The sequence below is a fragment of the Columba livia genome, chromosome 8, assembly GCF_036013475.1.
Source record: "Columba livia isolate bColLiv1 breed racing homer chromosome 8, bColLiv1.pat.W.v2, whole genome shotgun sequence".
Lineage (NCBI taxonomy): Eukaryota > Metazoa > Chordata > Aves > Columbiformes > Columbidae > Columba > Columba livia.
In genome coordinates this window covers 20,037,393-20,058,956 of record NC_088609.1, presented here as the reverse complement: position 1 = coordinate 20,058,956, position 21,564 = coordinate 20,037,393, and the positions used below count along the sequence as shown (strand labels likewise).

The following is a 21,564-nucleotide window of genomic DNA, read 5'->3' as shown; positions in this document are numbered from 1 at the left end:
GAAAAAAAATGCATATATGTATTGACTATATCATCATATTTTCTAGATTGTTATAAAACCACATACGTAACAATTCTGTAAGACGTATCTTACTTTCTCTATTGACTCCAGAGTTTCAGTGTACTTCTCTTCAGTTTGCTTTATTTCAGCAAGACAACAGCTTCTTATGTCATTTTCAGTATATTTCTGCAATTACAATGGAGTCAAGTTAAGTCATTAACAAGTACCTAATGGATAACAAATTTATTTATTTGTTTAGAATTAACCAATTAGGATAACTGCTTCCTGAAATTTTCTCAGTACTGCAGCCTCCAAAGATGATAGCAATAACCAATACTATTTTAATGTTCAATTAGCTGATGACTTTAAGAGTTTTACTAAAATTCATCATCAAAGTAATATTATGAAAAGTTAATGTTTAGACATAAACCACTGAACTCTGCATATACTTTGGAAGCTGAAATACAAGGCCACATTTAACTTACATTCAGATTTAAAATACTCAGCAGTTAATAATTCCATTGAACTTAACAGGACTAAACCATATAACTTTGCATTGCCATAAATATTGGATTCAGCCTAATCCCTGCACTTATTTAGTTTATCCCTTTTAGTTCTCAAGGAGAGCTTTCTCTTCAGACACAATATGAGCACGTCCTCAAATCAGGAAGTGCAGTAACCTCTAAGTTCAGCTCTTGCATACACATGCATGCATCTTCAACAAGACTCCAGGATTTTTCCCTGTAAACCACCAGACCCATAGCAAGTTGAAGTAATTATCAGCACTAGACTCTTTAAAACATACAAAAATAACTCAGAAATCTGATTTCAAAAAAAGATACCTAGAAGAAGGTATGGAAGCATTCGTGTCAAGCAAGACTCAAAACACCTGGAGACATATAGGTTAGCTTGGAGACCAGACACAGTAACTAGATAGGCTCTTGCAATTAAAATCAATAACTGATCTAAAACGTTTTCTCCAAAAACAAGAATAAGCAGTAGTTTAATAAGAAATAGTACTATTAATATCACATCCTTTCTGAAGGCCATTTATCAGTTTGTAATACGCTTCCAAGGCATCCTTCAGCATATCCCTGACTACATCTTATCTTTTTTCACCCAGTGTAGGGAATCCACATACTGCACATATTAGACCTGATGACTACAAGTTACTCAAATACAGGAGGAGCCAGGACTAGAAATTTAGTACTACAGCTCTTTCCATTCAATAGAAGACTTCTAACTTTTCAACAAAAGTTGCAAGTCATACAGGCACATAAAGCTTTGTCACCATTCATCCTTCTGTTTGCTGTTTTGACATATCTCGTCTACCCTTCTGTCTCCATGTGACTCTACAAGCAGCTCCTGCAACTGCAATTTGGCTTATCACTCTCGTCTACCAGGTGATGTGTTATCTCAGAAATTACTCTTTAAAACCCAAATGGTGCAGTTATTAATTTTCCCAAAACAAACATTAAAGTGCCATCCTTATCAGCTGCAGACAGAAGTAACCATTTTGCAAAAATCCAGTCTGTCATTATCATTAAAAACATACTTTGTGAGGTGTGCATCATCTGGTACAAGCCTCATCAAAAAAATCTATCATTTATTCCCAAATCCTTTGGCAGGAGGAAGCAGGCGCTGCCAGTTAACCATAGTTAATTAATCTCAACAAAGTATTAGAATTTGACATTATTCAGGCTTTCAGTTATTTTTCACCTTTACCTTTGTGAGCCCAATACTGTTCAAATTGCTTGCAGTATTTGCACCAACTAAGAAGTTGTTGTACCCAGTAGGAGTTTATATCCACTCACAAAATGTGGCGATTTGTTGTTCACCAACTCTCATAAGAGCAATGCAAACAAAATCCTGGGATTCCACTTAAAACCATTCACTTCAGTTTCGCGCTCACCTAATCCAAACAGATCATTCACATAGGTGCTTTTGGCAGAAATTAGCATATCAAGTTCCTATCTGTACCACAAACTTCTAGAATTTGAGTGCAATAAACAAAAACAGAGACGAAATAAGAACTAATGTGCAATACCGCTACAAGTGAGAAAAATTGCCTTTGAAGGTCAGCTATTGCTAGAGCAAAATTAGCGGAACGGTTTACTTTGCAAGATAACAATGACAAATCAAGGATGAGGAAGATGCAAAACATTTTGGCTGCTATTGGAGACCCTGAACAGTATTGGGTTCTTCTAAAAATCTCCTTGAAGATTTTCCTGTGTTAGTGCTTTCATATCCAAGGAATTATCGTGTAGGATTCAAATGAAACAACTGCGCAAAAATCATCATGTTAGCATGCCATATATTTATAAACCCGAGAGGAAATTACCACATACTAGAAATAATTACCACATTCAGGAAAGCTGTCACAGCAAAACAATTGCAATGTCTCCATTCATTACATGTTGCGGAAAAAATATTTTGCTGTACTGTGTTTTCAGTTTTCATTTACAAATACAAGTCTGTTCAATCTGAAGTATATAGGCTAAGATGCAACTAAAATTAGAATGTGAGAGTGCTGATTGCTATATTAATCATTTGCTAGAAACACAGATATGCAAGAGTGACATTTGTAACAGGAAAGAAAGAATGAGAGAAAGTTTACACACTACCAGCTGCAAGAGATTACCAACTGTTAGAGCTGAAAAGAAAATAAGCCACCCACACTCATTAAGTGAAACCCAAAACTTGACGCATTTTGAGTCTCAGTATAAAATAAAACCTCAAAATGAGATCACAGTAAAGATTTCCTATGGCTCAAACGCTTTTCTAAAACATCCTGCCTGCAAGTGAATGAAACTTCATTAGATATAAAACAGTATTTTTCAACCCCATTTTTTTATTTGGCTTTCATTGAATAACCTAAATTTTACAAGGTAAACAAAATCAAGTAAAACATGAAAAACTAACATAACTTCCTGCCTATCTCATCCTTTATTTATATGCATTACCTGCAGGGCTTTGTATTAACAGAAAAACGGGCTTGAAAACAGTATTTTTAAAACAACAGAGATTAAAACAAGACTGCAATCTTCCCAAAGACAAGATAGTGATAACTCTCAGGAATCACTGTAAAAGCAGCGAACATAAATCATATTAGACATCTCCCACACTTGTACTGAAAATATACACAAGGATTTGTGGGTTTGTAAGTTGTTTTTTTGAAAAGAGGGGAGAGGGAGAGGGAGAGGGAGAGGGAGAGGGAGAGGGAGAGGGAGAGGGAGAGGGAGAGGGAGAGGGAGAGGGAGAGGGAGAGGGAGAGGGAGAGGGAGAGGGAGAGGGAGAGGGAGAGGGAGAGGGAGAGGGAGAGGGAGAGGGAGAGGGAGAGGGAGAGGGAGAGGGAGAGGGAGAGGGAGAGGGAGAGGGAGAGGGAGAGGGAGAGGGAGAGGGAGAGGGAGAGGGAGAGGGAGAGGGAGAGGGAGAGGGAGAGGGAGAGGGAGAGGGAGAGGGAGAGGGAGAGGGAGAGGGAGAGGGAGAGGGAGAGGGAGAGGGAGAGGGAGAAACACACCACATAACCAAATACAGAAACACCACACTTTAGAATTTCTCACTTCTTCGTGTAACTATATTACTAAAAAGCAATACGGAAAAGTAAAGGCAAGTTACATATTTACTACTTAAGAAAACAGGAAGCATAATACAGCTTCATGTCAATATATAGGAAGAAAACAACTGTCCTAAAAAATATCTTGTCATGGTCACAGACTAACATTTTCCATGTCAGAAAACGCATTTCTGAGGAATAGCAGATAAGTACATTAGGGCTTCTCCCATTAGCAATTAAATTTTATTGCCTAAGTTTAGATTTTTTGAAGACAGTTTCAAAAACTGACCACAGTACCTTTATATGATAAGTAAGTAAGCTACATATGTAAGTAAGCTACTTACATCATTCTCAGTAATAAGACCAATGTAGTGACAAACAAAAAAATACATGGTTGAATAAGTAGCAATTTCATTGGTATGAAATAATTATCAGTTATCCTTGTTAGATTAGCTGTCCAAATTAGGGCTGAAACAACAGTGTTTCACAATATCATAACTTAATTTTGGAAGTAGGACACTTCAAAGTAAGCAGTTAATTTAATTGCTCTTAAAATAGTTGGTAAATCTTACTATTTATAACTGAATAACTTAGCCAAATAAGTAATTATTGCATTTCATTGAAAAATTACATTTCTTTCAAAAAACTACCATAGTTAATGTTCAACCTTTTGCCAAAACAGCCTGCAAAGTCTTACATAGGAGATTGTGCACTGCATATGACAGCTCAGGATGCAACTGAGCATGAGTGAAGTTTCAGTAAAACTAGCTATAAAGAGGTAATTTCATAAATATTAACTTTCAAAAATATAACTGCTATTGAATTGGAAAACGTACAGGTTGCTGTGCTGCTTCATCTTTCATTAGGTCTTCATAAACCTCCCCACCTTCATCTTCTCCATAGACACAATCATACAAATCCTCATCTTCATCAACACCAGTTTCACTGAAAGGAAAAGACAGTTATGAAAGCTGTGCAGCACAGGCAAATTACCATCAGCTCTACAAGGGACTACTCCTCATAGGAAAAGATTTCTACAGTAAACAAACAGATTAATTAATAAAACTATCTAATGAAAATAACTCATTAAGGGAAATTAAGTCCATTAATTTTCTTTCCTCAACACATTTAAAATACAATTGGACTAAACACAACACAGAACATTGCACAAATTTAGAACCACACAGGAACTAAACCAGGCACTTAAAGCAGCTTGTCAGGACAGTTTTCTCCACTGCTCTCTTCTCTTCATCCCTTTTCCCATCAGATCCAGTGAAGAGGAGCTGCCTCTCCTTACTGCTTGGCATCCCACTGCACTGGGATGAGAGACACTGATACAGGTCTCTTTCCTGCCTAAAGAAAGGACTATCTGGGGTACAATACACTAAAGACTGCTGAGCCAGCAGCTGAGAGCCTTACCACTATACCATAAGCCAGTATCTTGATCACCTCATGACAATCTTCAGCTACCCAGAAATTATAAAAGCAACTTTTCAAACTGGAAAAACAGACAGTTCAACAAAATAGAGTATGCACACAAAGTGTCCTCCTATTACCCAGACTACAGAACTACCTCAGCATAAAGCCAATGCTCAACTCTACCCTCAGCTAATTCAGCTTCATTAGAGTCAGTTCTGCTGCAATTTTGCCTACTTCGCTCTAGGACTGTATCAAGCCCATAATATCTCTTTCACCCACACTTCTTAGGGTATGTCTAGAAAAGAACGTTACAAGATACTAAAAGTAATCCAGTCATAATAATCCAGAAACTTGATCTGATGTGCTGATAATTTTGAGATTTAATATGTTGGAAGACTAAAATGCCTTCAAGAAAAATAAACTGGGGATCAGTCTGCTAGAACTAGGAAAGACAACCATTTCTGTAAGTGGATCGTCAGTACTCAAGAACAGGACATCAGAAGCTCTACTGGTAGATCTAATTATTTCAAAGAAATCTAAATGAGTGTGAATTGCTACCAAACAGCTGCCACATGGACTTGTTGGAAATGCCAACCAAAATCACTATGTCTATAGTCAGGACTATATACAGAAATCAAGTTAATTTTTTATTTCTCATTAAATATGGGATGCTTTTTGGTTTTGTAGTGTTTTGTTGTTCTTGTTTGGTTTTGTTTTGGTTCTTTTTTTGTTTGGTGTTTTAGCAGAGATTTTTTGTGGGTTTTGGTGTGGGTTTGTTGGCTTTTTTAAATCAAGGACATCAGAAAGATAAAGTAAGCAAGTGTTAAAAATTACAGCAGGTTGAACGATTAAAAGTATGTAGTTGGGGGATTCAACAGAAGACAGAAATTGCTCACATTCTTTCCTTTTCCAACAGATACCATTCCCTGGGACATCTAGAAAGCTCAGGTGCTCCAAGGTTAGTCTAACATTTCAGCTTGCACCAGTGATGATGGTGTGCTACCATCTCACATTAAACACTAGCAGTTGTGCCATACGCAGCACAGACACACACCATTTTACCACCTACGCTCCAGCGAACAAAAGCTGGCAAAAAAAACAGAGTAAGGATAGAAACGTTTAATTACTACTGCTCTTCCTGACGGAAACCCTTAAATTCATTCTAAATTCTTTAGACATTGTTTAAACCCCAGGGACAATTAAATTAATTTTAGTCAAATACACTTGCTAATTAAGATAAACTAAATAATGTGGGCCATTTGCATTATTCACTAGCACTTTTGTTTCTCCGGAAGAGAGAGTACTTCTCAAATTGCTTCCTCCACAATTGAGACAGCATGTAGATATCATATTTCAGTGAAGGGTGTTTGTAATTTGATGCAAAAGAAGAGCTACAAATCTCTATTTCTTTGGTATGATTTGTTAAATCATTGTTTTGTTTTTAAACAAAAGATAGTGTCCCAATACTGAATTTGTATACCTATTTAAGAACTGATAGAAATATTATTTTAAAACAGTGCTAATGACACCACATCTAAGAAATGAGAGCATCACCTCTAGCCTACTTGGGTCTCAGAGGAGTCAGCAACTCCCACCTTCTGCATGTTCAGCTACACAGAGTGAGAAGCAGCTGCCTATGAGACAGACAGTGGTAGGAAGCAGGGAGAAGCTTTGCAGAGAAGGTGATAAACTGAGCGACACCAACCATGGTGAGCTTTCCCTTCTTTATGCGCAGTAAAGAAACAAACCCACAGTGTGAACTGCAGCTCTTTCACTGCATGGAAGCAAGTGACATACAACATGGACCAGAGCCAAGACAGAGCCAGATGAGCACTAGGGAGGTGAGCGCTGGTGAACTTTCAGCTTTGGGACAGCAAGCTCTGATCCTAGCTCTTGTATAACATGATTCCTAATGGATCTTAAGATATCTCAAACATAGGATACAAGAATATTCCTGACAATTTTTTATGCCTAGATGTATTTAGCTCACCAGTCTGCAAAATATAGTTGCAGTCCAGCATTCAATACTATACAGTATGTTCATGTCTATCTTATCTGTACCTCAAAGCCAATGTGAAAATTGTCAATAATTAATAATCCTGCAAACATTTACCCAGATAGGTAAATGCATCCATATGAAGAGTGATATTGCTTTTTAGGGAAATTACCTACTTGAATTATGATCCAAACACACATTTTCATTGCAAGTTCAAGACAATTTCCTTGGGTCCCTTACGACTGATAGTGCAATTCTATGAAAGCATTCTCATCGTAGAGGCAGATAATTTAAAAACACATTTGTGACCTATTTTGCTACCAGCACCCTCTATGAAACGTGCTTCCTTATATATACAAATGTATTACAATCATTCAGGTAAGCTTTGAGAATTAATTCTTCCTGGTCAGCATAATGGCTAACAAAACTTTTTTAAAATCAAATAGCTAGCATGCAACTGAAAGCCCAAATGTATAATTTAATTAAAGATTTACAACATACTCTATTAAATCAGGAAGAGCTTTGTAGATATCTTCATCATCAATACTTTCTTCTGTAGGGAAGGGTCTATAGAAAGAAAAACAGCATGAATTATAGACAGCACTAGCCTAATCACATAGTGGGGTTGTTTTTTTTGGTTTCTAAATTTTTTACACAGATTACTCTATGTTAATGTGTTTGTAGGTTCCCCTCTTTCTCTTCAGAACAGTATACATTGTATCTAGCTTTCTATATATGAATTGATACTTAATAAAAGACCCTACTAGATTGGGTTATAAATCATTACTAACAAACATCACTGTCACTTTTTCAACTGAGAATATTAACTACTATTTACCACAGGCCATGGATTACAGGACTGGCTAAGGAATTTTGTCTGTGTTTAAAGAACATCACCCATTCATATACGACAAAACTGCTGAATCAAGCCTTTCAAATGATGTAGAACACCAAAGCATGAAGTCTTTCACCTCCTCTCACAACTCACAATTATAGTTCATGAGGTCAGGTTTGGTTGGGGTATTTTGGTTTCTTTTTGAAAATGAAAATCTCACAAACTTGACAGTTTTGTTGATATTTAGAAGGCCAAAAAAAAAAAAAGAAAACTCATTTGTCTTTACACAGGTTAGCACTGCATCAGTCTGACTTACAATCCATTGTCACAATTACCATACAAGTTCTGTGATACTAACCATGCATTTGTTCACCTCATGTTTCACCACAAAAAGTAAATGTAGTTTAGGCACTTCAGTAAGCATACCAGAGATAGAAGGTACCCTTCGGAACTCCTCAGAGGTCCAGAGCCTTGCTTAGCTGTCCACTGGGCAGTCTGGTTTACAATCAGAAAAGTTCTTACTGGGGGACACTGCCTATACTGCCTCTTACAACTTTTCCAAAGAGCATCATGCAAGAGGCCGACCATTCACCAGGGCAATAACATACCTTATTCCTGTGCCTAATGCAATAGGAGTGCGAGAAAGTTTTGAAAGTGTTTCTATCACCTAGAGAAGAACAAAACAGAAACTATTATTAGTTGTAGAACAAAGCAATAAAACATTTTGTTCTCTATTGTTTAATTATCAGCAAGACCATTTTACATGGAATTATGCAGACAGATAGAGAATCTGGCTGTGCCAAACACTGAGCACACTGAATGCCCATGGATTTCCCATGAGCTGGTCTTCAGTGCTTTTGTGCTGGGGGATGTTATGGGAACACAAAGAGAGGAAAAGGGAAATCTCTTCTTTAGAAGTTTCAGCACAAGTAAAAGCCATTTGAAGTGGATTTTAAAACAGGTCATATGTGTCACAAATTATACATTCAATATGCAATTTGACTTGGATGTAATTGCAATCAAATTTTATCTTACAGACTCCTTTGAAGACTTTTTTCAATTTTATCTCCAGAAAGAAAATCAGAACGTATTAATTTGAGCTTTTCCAAACACCAGCCAGAAGAGGGAGCCAAATGCCAAACCAGCAGAACGCCACGTCTCAGGGCTGGCTTGCAAAGGAAACGTAATCTCTTATTAGCCAAACAATTAAAGAAGCTGCACATTTGAACCCATAAGCATTGTTTCTTTTTAGAAGATGGCAGCAGTCTCCTGTAAGTGCTCAAGAGTATACAATAAGAGAGAAATAGAACACTAGGGAACATAGAATGCACATACACATGACCACATAGATGGGAGTTATTTTGCTGTCAGCTAGCATAACACAAGACCAACTTCTACTCTGCCTATCATGTCCTCTGTCACAAATATTTTCTCTTATTTTGAGCACTATCAGACTGGCAAGCCTTATTTTCTAGAGAGAGAAAAAGAGCCAAATTACACCCTGCTCAAATTTCCATACTTCCAATTACAAGGTTCCCCTGAACTTCCCAGAAGTTTCAGGTTGGGTCTTTACAAATTAAATTCTGTATTAAGCTGAAGTGAAATCTGAAAATAAGTTTTTTATCAGTAGTATCAAAATTCAGTACAGCAATTCTGTGTTCCATGGGCAGTTGGGAGTAATCTCTACAATTAAAATTCTTTATTTTTGAAGTCCTAATTACAAGACTAACCTGACCATAAAACACAGAGTTAAAAGTACATCCCTCAAAGGAAGGACAATGACATGTTTACACAGGAGAATGGCAAAGTAAAAACCACAGAATAATCCCCAGCTACAGAGCTTAAAATGAAACTACAAAGCCTCCAAAGTGAACCAGGTCCCATATGCAGATGAACAAAATTCAAAATGAACTATGTGATATTACTCCTGTGAAAGGAACATTGAGTTCATTTAAGCTGCTGTGAAAATTAATGTCACAGAAAGTGTCGGTTTGCCTTACAGAATAGTCAACAAATAATAAAAATAAATAAGCCAATAGATGTGGGCACCTAAATAATCAAAAGTGTGGGTACATTAATTCTCATTTAACAGAAGAACTGCAGTACAGCCTAGAATAAGTGTTGGAACCTGTGAATAGAAGATGACTGAATAAACCATAAAGTTAATTAAAAACTATTTCACATTAGTAAAAAATAAATAAATAAATAAATAAATATATTTTCCTTTTAACAGTCTGCTGTTTCAGGGAAGTTCTGGTTTCTGTACCAGACAAGAACCTGTCTCTGCATAACTGCAAGAATCCCAGTGCAGGATGGTAAGAACTGCTAAGCCACGTGAGACAAGACTCTACAGAAGTTAATTGAAAATTCAATAGCTGGCAAATTGTGCTGTTCTGACAGATAGGTGAACATTGATTGGAGATATCACAGGAAAAGAGGTTTAATGATTATCGAAACAGAGAGGGGCAAGTCTGGTGAACTAAATATCCCTTTCTTGTTTCAACATGTTATTTCCCAGCACACAGAAATCTTTTTGCAAAATATTACACCCACACAAACCCTTTTCCTTAGAGGGATTCTCACTTTTATCCAGCATAATTAAACCCAGCAGAAGTATGGCTTATTCTTTACAGCTAATTATGATTGCCTCAAGATAATACTAAAGAGATCTGTACCAAAAAAAGTTTTGGGAAGGTAACTCGCAATCACACATAAACTACCACTTTCTGGTCAACACACTATTTTAACATCACACACTTGTAAATACATTTGCTCTAAGATCAAGTGGGGCAAGAACAGATTCTCCTTCTACATGACATTTCAGATCTCTTCTTCTGAGCCACTTCAGAACTCTTAAAAGCTCCAGAATTTCTTGGTATATACGGAAGGTCACAGTTATGTATGGGCTGAGTTGTCAGAAAAACAGTAACAGTTTCAACAGACATTCATCAAAACAAGACAACTAAACCCAGCAAAATGTCTGACTTTCAAACCAACAAAGATTCTGGTGTTTTTCAGAACAGTGCTATTCTGAATCCCTACATATTTGATATGATGGAAGCTATAATATAGTGCAATTTTTAACTCCAAAATTACAGTGTACCATTCACATGAAAGTCCATAACATTCAATTTAATGCTTTTCATGAGCTTTTTTTTTTCCTTGTTCTCTTCCTTTCAGCAGAGCTTTAATCCGTTTTACTCATTTAACCCTAAATGATTCCCCAGTTCTCTTCCACAACAAGGACTCAGACAGATGCTCCTGTACCTTAGAATGAGGCTAAACTCATCTTGGCTTAAGTGCAAAAGTAGCACTCCTTGCTTGTACAAAGTCCAGAACAACAGTGCTTCCACGGCTGGCTCTGCAAGAAACAAATGTATGAAGAGCTGCAGAGCCTTTGCACACACACTGTTGACAGGAACAGGTAGTGAGAACTAGGTACCAAGTAAAGATTCATATTTATGCGCTGGCTAGCTACGACACATGAAAAAAGAAACACTTACATTCCAAAACGTCCTGCAATGACTACACCCCCTCATACTGGAACACTCAGTAACTCTATGACTTTACTGCAGTGAAGCTGAACCTGGGAGATGCCAGCAAGAGACTTTCAGGCATAAAAGGAAGCCCCACCTGCACCCACACCAACAGAGTTCCTTTGCACTGACTAATGCTGTCAGACAGAGACTAAGCAATTCTTTAGAAGTCACATAGAAGCCACACTTGCTTCAAGAAAATGTGAACATCCAAGTTGGTTTATCAGTACATAGCCAGCTTATGCAAAATATGATACAAAATTCAAATCTCCGGCCCTGCAAGAGGGAGTGCATATCAGCCCACAGCCTGGCAAACGGCTCTGCTCCTCAGTGATGTCTCAGGCACAGCTGGCAAGAGCAGTGGGCTTGCACTACACATTAACTTTTTACTTCATTCATTTCTCTAACAGCAGGCAGTTTTTGGCTTGGTATTTATTATTGTTTCGTGTGACTTACTGTTGCAGGTCAGACTCCCCAGTTTATGTAAGCACTTTCGTATCCCTTGCCAAAACGTTATTTTGTAATTTCCTGCAGCCATACTCTTCAGCAAATCACATCAGATATTCCTACGCACACTTACAGCAGCAGTACACTAGAGGGACTATTTTACTTATTTCTGTAGCAGTGGTATGTCTAAGTTTAAAATGTGTCTTATTAGGCATTTTGGTCAGGTCACTTTTTAGTCTTGTTTCTTAAAAAATATCTTACAAATCACATAGTTCAAGATCAGACAAAGCATGTTTTAAAAGTACTTTTCCACTTTTAAAAGAAACAGAAGTAATTGTATGACTCAACTGTCTCCCCAAACAGGCAACGTTTCCTTGCTATTGACAGCTGCTGTCAGGACTAGAGCCATATTTATATTTCTGATGTTTACCTCAACTGAAAACATGAAGCGATCAACAAATGTTGATGGCAAACAATTTCATAGTTTATGCCAATAAAACCTAGAAAACCTCACTTGTGGGGTAAATCTTCAAAGTAGTTGTTTCCACGTATGCACTTAAATCACAATATGTTCTTCCAAGGCACAGTAAAAGTCACAAAGAATCTACACTTGTATTATGTATCAAGTCTTTTTTCAAAATCTGGGCTTGGTATTTTGAGTATCGCATTGTGTTGAAAACTTAGCTTTATTGTCTCCCTCAAAGTGAATTTATTTAGCAGGTACATAGAAACAGATTAGCATAACATAAAGCAATTATTTGCCAAGGCAAAATACTTCCAACACCAACCTACTTTTTTACATGCTGTGATACTTTTTGTTAAATGCACATGGGTTTCTTCCCAAACAGGTCCTACTTCACTGTGTCAAATTGGCGGAGAATCTTCAGTTATTGAGACCTGATAAACTCCTTGGCTATGGTCTGTCTCCACGCCAGTCTCTGGGTTGAAAGGATGATCTGGAGCACCCTTACGTTCAAGAAGGCCTTAGATCTCTAAAATGCCTAAAATGCCCCTTATCAACTGACTTTGAAATAGTTATGTTTGGTTTGCTGACTTTCAGTTGCATAAAAGTGTAGCTGTGTGAACAGTATATAAAAATAATGCCTGGTTTGCATGTAGTTTTAACTACTTTCAAGCAAAGAGAGCTCAATGGTTGCATAAGACTGATTTAGGCACCACCATGTCCAAGGAAACTACAGAGCTGCTATGTGCCATCTCGGAAAGGCGAGGATACCTGTATTTTACTATAAAGAAAGGATGTTTTTCTGACCACACTTGACAAAACCCTAGCATCCCTCACTTTTCCATGCAATATTAGAATAATTAACCATTGTCATTTCAAGAATCAATTCCTTCAAAAGCCTGTCTTGACCACACTCAAATTTCCATTGGCAAAGAAGGTACTTGCTCATTTAATACAGGATACATTATGCAAGGGAAATACTATATTCTGTTCTGCATCATCTTCCAGCTGACTTTCAAATAAAATTTATTAGCAAGACAACCATGATTATGAAGTGGTTAGACATACCCTAGAATATTTATCAAGGCTACATTACATTTCCTGTGTTTTTTATTTCTTGCCTCATAGCACGATAAAATTGATTGAAAGAAGAACATATTGGTTTTGACATTACAAATATCAAAGGGTTTAATGTAGTAGAAGTTCATCTTAGAATATTTTAGATACTCATATTAAGAGTATTGAAAGGTAAGAACTCTTGAAATATGTATGTGCATATATTAATTAACTGGATATATACATACACCGCCCAGACCTCTGGGCAGATTATGAAAAACAAAAAGCTAATGCAAGTAGAAATCCAATGTTCCTAGAGAAAACGAAGACATATACACTCTGTATCACTACAGTAAGGCTCTTACAAGGCCAGTTTCAAGTGTCTTATATGCAAAATACTTCAAAGCCAGAACTGCTACTCATGCCCACATGCTGAGTGAGATTTCATTAAGCTATTTTCAGTCATACATCAGATTGAAGTGGGGAGAGGGGGGCGTGAGAAGAGAAAAAGATAAATCATCATTTTGCATATCTGTCACTCAGAGATAAAATTGCTATAAATGAACATATTCGCATATTTGCAAATACCTTATATTAAGAAGAAAGATTTATCACTTGCTGCCTTGCAGTTTTCCAGGCCATGGACAACCCTGGATCAATACTTCATTTGGTGGGGCAGGGGGGGAAGGAGGAGGGAGCAGGGAACACATCTTAATATTTTACTGTAATCCATCACTAACTTTTAAACCAAAAGACCTCTAGGAACTGTTACACTACATTTGCATTTAACTTGGCTGACAGATGTGAAAAAGTACATGTAGCCAGACAACTCCAGGGCAATTACACAGCTGCTGATCTAATGAGCATATTATTCCAAGTAAAGGGTGTTCATAAGTTAAATTGAATGTTTTCTCCCTATCTGCCTTGTTCTGGTATCATGTTAGTACTGTGTGTTGGTTCAGGTGAGTTTTAATCAAACTACAAGCCTCTAGGGAAGGAGAAAGATGAGAGATTTTCAAAAAAGGCAAAATAAGAGACAGAAGGGTGGGGAGAGATGGCCTAAAAGCAAACCCTTTATTTCACATAGTGGCACCCATAACAGGCCCTTAAAAACAAACAGCAAAATTCAAATATCAACTATGCAAATAAGTCTCTAATAAATACTGCTATGGCATACATTCAAGTGTTGAAATCATACTGACACAAACACGTGGAAGACAATTTACAGCCTTGGCACCCACACCAGCATCCCCTTAGGAACACAACAGTCTGCAGATCTCCACCAAGTAGAAATGTAATAGCCTGGGTTTGATTACACAAGTGTCACATATAGCTGAAAACTAATTTTCACTTCATTCTAATAATTAAGTCCAAGCTTTAGGTGTAGAGCAGCAATTGCTACAATCCAAAGCAAAGTCATAAATGTACTTTCCACAGGGATAATCACCAGCTGCAGGATGCTGCCTGTTTCCTCACTGACATCACCTTCAGCTACCCATATTCTGGCATCTCTCCTCATCCATGTCCATTCTTCCATTTCCACCGAGCTACATCCTCAGGAAATACACCTGTAGACCACTCCATCTTTCTTTCCCATCAAGACTTAGCACTGGCTCAGTAGCAGTAAGGAAAACAGCCCAACTGTCCCAGGGAACCAAAGCAGAGAAATTCACAACCCTGAGTCAGAAGCCTCCAAGCAAATCCAAAATAAAAGCCAAGACAAAAACCTCCTGGGTGTTTCTTCTTTCTGCTTGTAGATAAGCTAACTACAGAGATGAAAACTGCTGGGACTTCAAAAGCCATGAGGAGATGCAACATTTTCTCCAAAACCTTGTAGAGGCAGGGTAGGGAGAAGGGTAGTTTGACACCAGGAAAGTAAGATGAGACAGAGATACAAAAGAACGTCATTTTTAAAAAACACCGTAGAAGACACAAGAGGACAGATGACCTGATGTACAAAAGGGCAGGTTAAGGATGGGCATATCTTCTCCTTTTTGCAAAAATAAAACATGTGATATTAAGTTAGAAATATCCAAAACTTAAAGAGTTCTGTTGTTTACTTTTCTCATCTCTAAATCATACCAATCAACACTTGAAAGTCTTATGTTTACATTACAGACATAAAGTATTTATAGTGTTTTCCTCTAGGACAGTAGAAGCATAAATGTAGCTTCCAACAACAGTAAAAGGCAGGTTAGACCTCTCACTAGCCAAACCCCTCCACCATCCTTTTCATGCATGGAGTATTTTTAATATTTTATCCCCATTATAAGGGGTGGCACCTCTGATCACACAAAATGTTAAACTGGAATAGTGGCACTGGCAGACATAACTACACATGACTGCACACACTATTCCTAAACACTACTTACACACACACAAAAAAAAAAAAAATAAAGAGAGAGAAAAGAAAAACTGAACACTGTCCAGGAAATCATAAAACTCAGTGCCATACTATTAGGAATATGATAAGCAAGTCTTTAAAAATCAGTATCCAATTATGGACAGAAAGGTATATAATATTAAACAAAAGTTGTGCTTAAAATGCCATTTTTTTCAAACTTTAGATCATTGCCAAGGCTACAGTTGCTTGTCAAAAAGCATGAAAGGTTCCCTAGACAGTTCTGCTCGTATTAGGAACTGAAAACGTCCAAATTGCACAAGCAGCACAGTCCTGTCACTTAGTTCCTTTTGTCCAAAAGTCTGAGAGACTCACCAAAGCAAGTGCAGGGAGAGAGTTTTTGCAACCACTTCCTGCCTGCAGCTGGTGGTATTGGTTCTGTGAATATCTTCCACCCTCACCACACTTTGGGGGCTTTAGGGCTGGGTTTGAGTTTTGGTGTTTATTTTTAAACTGTTGCTTGAAGAACGACAACCTTACTTCAAGCACTGCTGTGATATAAACAGCACTTAAGCACTACAGCTAATAGCATGAGTGCAGACCGCCTTCAAGCATACTATACTTGTGAAAGACGGAGAATAGGATTTTGTCCTTTCCGGTCCATTTATTACATTTGAGGTTTTGCATGGAGGGCAAAGGAATATAAAAGGATATGCCTAGGACTGTAGTGCAAAACCTAGCTGCTACTAAATTTTAAGGAACATTTAATGAAGAACTGTTGTTTTTACATAACTGAGGACCTGGTGTCTGACCCCAGCAGAGGGGAAGGACCAAGAGACATCAGACTATGAATTCTTAATGTAATACATAGTAATATGTACTGACACCTGTATACATACTGATACCCGTATTGATAAGTTAATTTAGGGGGAAGTGTAGTCAAAGTACCAGGAATCCATATCTTAAATAGATTGATAAGGGGAAGGGTATTGTGTGTGTCAGGATAGTCTGTAAACCCTGAAGTACCCAAACAATGGGAAACGGGAGGGAAATCGCAGCCAGGATTTTGGGGAGATATAAGCAGGGGTTTTTTGCCCTACTAGGCGTGCCTACTTTTAGGTAGAACACATACTTTGCCGAGAGATCCTGCCTGGGCCTATTATATTTGCAAAATAATTGTTTCCTACAAAATCATTCCAGTTCCATTTGTAACAAACTTTATAAGGATAACCTGCACTTACAAACATCATCTTCAAACCGTATACAGCTTTGATCAAGTGCTCGCTTTCAATGCTTTGTGAACAGTCTTACTGATGATACCGCAGTTTTTATATGGGTCATAACAGTAAACAATCAAGGAAAAAATAGCTTTTTCCTGCATTTTAAACAGTACATTTTAATATAATCTTATTTTTTTCCTAAATGTAAGCATCCAATTTAAAATCCTTAGTGAACTAAAATGAGCTTATCAAAGGTGTTCAGACTTTGAACAGAATTCTTTTTTAAATAAGAATGGACATATATCAATGGTGTGTGTGTTTTGAAGTTACATTTCTTTTGCCACTGTCCTTTAACAGACTTCAAAAGACTATTTTTACACGTTTGAAAGGAACAAGCAAATTCTCTAAACTGCAACCACCAGTTTCCACACTATACATTTGGATGCTCTTGACCTTGGATATTTAAAATTATCATACAAATGTTTTAGGAGTGCTTTCGTATTCATTATTGATTGCACCTCAAGTATTGTTTCAGGTATGCATCCTGGAGTCTAAGTGACATGTGGTTTCTTCATTCCCACTGTATTATTTCACTTTAATATTTAAACTGATGCCTCCTTGTCAATTTTGATATTAACAAGCAGGATATTCAGAGGAGACTGTGCAATGAAGCTTTTCTTCCTCTCTTCTGCTAAAAGCAGAGGAAGATCTTATTCTTCCTCTCTTGAGTGAACCAGTCACTACCACACTTCTCCCTTTTCTGAATTTACTGTAACCATTGACTACAAATTGAACTAGAGCGTGGCTATGCCGAATGGTACTAAGTCACACTTGAGTGACAATCTGAATTTATTACAGTGCATAATTACTGAAGATATGGATATATGTTAGGGGTAAACACACACTGCCATGTCCCCTTATTCTCTGTGAGAAAGAACACCTCCCCTGCTACCATAGGCAGTGCAAGGGAAGTGAGCTGTTCTCTTTGATGCAATTACCCTCCAACTCGATCACAGAGGCTTAAGAAAGCCCAAGGCTGTCTTGCAAGCCTCACACTCTAAAGATCACACTTTTGTACCAGGAGAGACAAGGGACTGGATCAGTCCATTGGACAGGCACTGCACTTACCTTCGACACTACAAAAAGATACACAGTACAGAACTCATTTTAACTGTCTTGCACTCTTATTTTAAAAATCATATTTGATACAAGATAAACAGAAAAAAAAATCTTGAGAAGACATCCTGCAATGGGAGCAGCAACACTATCAACTTCTACTATGGAAACCTGATAAAAGGAGTGGTTTGGTTTTCTCCCTAATTGTCTGTTCTTTTAGATTAAATATATATATAACTATTCTTTCTTTAGGAAAAAAAAAAAAAAAACAAACCACATTCTCATTATGTTTGTACCTAATTATCCTTGAGGTAGATCCTTATACTGAAAATTACAAAACAAATGAGAGAAACTAACGGCTAAATTTATTTGCTACTGCTTAATTATTCTCTTGCTTTGTTCACTTAAACATGCAGCAGCTTGCAGGTTGTATTATCTTTGTATATATCTTACCCCTCAAAAAGAATTCTGTATTTCCAAAATGCCACTGCAGAACTGTACAATCAAGGGAAGGTGGGATTCCTCTCTATTTTCTTTTTTTAAAAAAATGTTTTTAACATATTTATACTTAACAGTGATAACCTACAAAATACAACTTCTGTGCTAGTCAGTGTCTGTCTGATATCATATCCTCCTTTGTACTGATGCTGTCCTCATGCTGCCTATGACAATATTAAGCCAGCCAGACCTCAGAGAGCTTACCATCTAAAAGATCAGTTAGAAGACCAAAGAGACAAAAAATACACTAAAGGGTAGTTCATTTAAAATTACTTCTTTTTTAATTTTCGTTTTTATCTAAAACACATCTATCTAGGTCAATGTTTCTTCCCAAGCCAGCCACCTATTAACATTGTAAAACAATGTACAAAGGTATTGAATACAAGCAGACCAAAAGTATTTGAACACAGGGATAGTTGCATAAGATCAAAAATTCCTCACCTCTGTACCAGGCATAACATCATATTAAGTGTTACACCCATATTATTTAAAAAGAGTCAGAATCAGGTCTCATAATAATTCTACATACCTGGTCTGTCCTGTCCCAAGTCCTTCCTCCCCACTTTTAAAGTACTCTTTGCTCTATGACATGATGCCAGCCCTAACTAAGGAAAACAATATTTGCTTTAACTCTTCCTGTCATTTTGGGGCATGAGGGGCAGGTGCATTCATGAATGTTCTAATATTAATACAACTGTGGGGTTTCAGTCACTCTATTTCTCCTATAGGAGAAAAAAACAAATAAACAACAACACAACTTTACTATTTTGAAGAATGATTTACTCTTCTGTTGTATCAGTATCTGAAGATGCACAGAAGCCAACATTTCTGATACAAATCTAAGAACTGCAGCACCAGACCTAAACTGCAGAGAGTCATTAAATTTCTTTATAATATATCTAACAATGTTAAGTCACTCATATGAGTTGTCCTTCAGACAGAGACTTGTTTTTCAGTTTTCTCTTGTCTGGAGATGAAAAAAGATTTTGAGTTCTTCAAACATGTGATAGTGATCATATTATACATTTTAGATGTAGATACTATGATTAATAAGAGCAAACCACAGATATCTATCACTAGCCATTTAGTTATATTTAATATTAAGACACCAGCACTATTGACTTCAGAAATTTCTGTCCTGTGCCTTGTGCTCTTCATTCACTTGTTTCCGCCCTGTACTTCAGTTTGCTACTATCTTATCTGTGCTAACCCAACGCTTTGCATAGTCACGTCATAAATTACATCAGAGAATTGATACGCACAGAGAGAGGGACTGATTTTTTAAAACGTTATCCTAAAGGGCAGATCAGCTCCTCTGCTTATTTCCCAGCTCAGCCACACCATCAGATATGCTGGCAAGACAAATGTAGCAAAGCAAAGGAGAAGCAGTAACTTATGATTATATAATAATACTGCCTCTTGAAATACATAGGACTATACCTCACCTTTACTCTATAAGGTTTATAGGCATTTCAAAATATTTTGTGTGGAATTTTGCTTAAAAGCATTTATGAAAGGGCACGGGACTGAACAGATCCCAGAAAGGAAACAGGTTATAAAACTTAATCTACAGACAACTTCAGTCCTAAAAACTTATGACAAAAACACCAGCAGCACAGAAGAGTTCAATGAATTGAGTTGAGCATTTCAGTCCAATACGGTGTGTCCAAACAAAACACAATAGCCAGAGTGTTATTTAGTCCCACTACAGTCAACCTCAGCAGAGGCCTAACATTGAACTAATCCAAGTTCAACTGTGGGCAAGCAAATACACCTAGAAAGCACAGCATGAGTAGTGCTGAAAACTATTCTCTATCCTACACAAGACTAAGCTACCAGAAGAGGCCATGCTTTATGAACATCAGGCTCCCACATCTTTTGCAGGCAACACACAAAAGACATTTTGGGGAGATAAAACTGCAAAAAAATATATTGCGACCAACCAAACTTGTATAAGCGCCCTGGTTTCATATAACATATAATATGAAAGATAAACCTTGTGTGATACCAATATTCTCCTAGTAGTTTGTCATAGTTATTATAGTCCCAGCAAAAGGAAATATTTGTGGTAAAGAGAGTTAAATTTTCATGGTTCAACTGCCCTTGGCGGGGGGAAGTCATCAAATACCTGGAACCTTTCTTTACAGGCTTCACAATAAGCACAGGTTTGGAACAAACTTTTAGAAGTTGTAGTCCATGTCCAGTCACTACGTAACTTGAGTTACCTATGTTCTACTCTACCTTCTCTACTTTTTATATCAAACTTCAAATCTAAATCAGATCAGAGATCAGTTAAAGTGTATGCAAGTTCATGAATGCTAAACAAAGTGACTGAAACAGTCTCAATGCCAAAATTTCAAAGCTGTTAAGCATTAGTGCTTGTAATTTTATCCCACAATAACTGTAATGCTCCTTAACATTGTGTCCCCTCAATATATCTCCCTTTTTACTTGCAAGCACTAATTTTACTGCTCTCATATATTTCCAACAGCACAGAAATTCCCTTGCCGCACTCATACTAAAAATAGTAGCTTCAGGGATGAGAGAGCATCAAAAACAGTGAAATCAAGTAAAGCTTAACAAAGGCAGATGTGTGAAATATAATCCTCAGACAACAGTGAAGTTGGAGGGTTTGGAGAGACAGTTTTACAAAAGTTTTACAAAAGATGAGAGATGTCAAAAGGAGAAAGACATAAGAAGTTGAAGGAGGGTGAGGCAATGGAGGAAAAGAAGAAATCTCATTTTAGGAAAGTAATGATGTCAGCTTCTGAAGGGGCTTGTTGGCAAAAACGTCACCTCGAAAACTGGGAAACAAGAAAACTGAAACCAAACCTGAAAAGCAAATGAAATACAAATTGAGAACAAAGAAAGTCACAGTTCACTTAATGTTAATTTGTTCCCAAAAAGATGCTACATGTTTTCCACCAAAAAAAAGTAATCATAATTTCAATGTATGAATCATCTTTTTTAGATATATTAACACTGTTAGTTTGTTGCTGTAGCTGAGATACCTACAGCATGCACAGCACACACAATGTGGATTTTGTGAGTATGTGAACCAGTTCAGTAAAAGTTATGGCA

General features: G+C 37.2%; 1 protein-coding gene across 5 annotated transcripts in view; it reads right to left on the bottom strand.

Moving 5' to 3' along the window:
• The window catches only part of VAV3 (vav guanine nucleotide exchange factor 3), a 170,561-nt gene that overhangs the window by 95,848 nt on the left and 53,149 nt on the right, over positions 1-21,564 (bottom strand). For all 5 annotated transcript variants that reach the window (XM_065072455.1, XM_065072454.1, XM_065072456.1 and 2 more), the window contains 4 exons: positions 8,415-8,473; positions 7,473-7,538; positions 4,393-4,501; positions 94-186 (listed from right to left, as the gene is read on the bottom strand). In XM_065072455.1, coding sequence (XP_064928527.1) covers positions 94-186; positions 4,393-4,501; positions 7,473-7,538; positions 8,415-8,473 — 327 coding nt within the window. The remainder of the gene's footprint in view (positions 1-93; positions 187-4,392; positions 4,502-7,472; positions 7,539-8,414; positions 8,474-21,564) is intronic.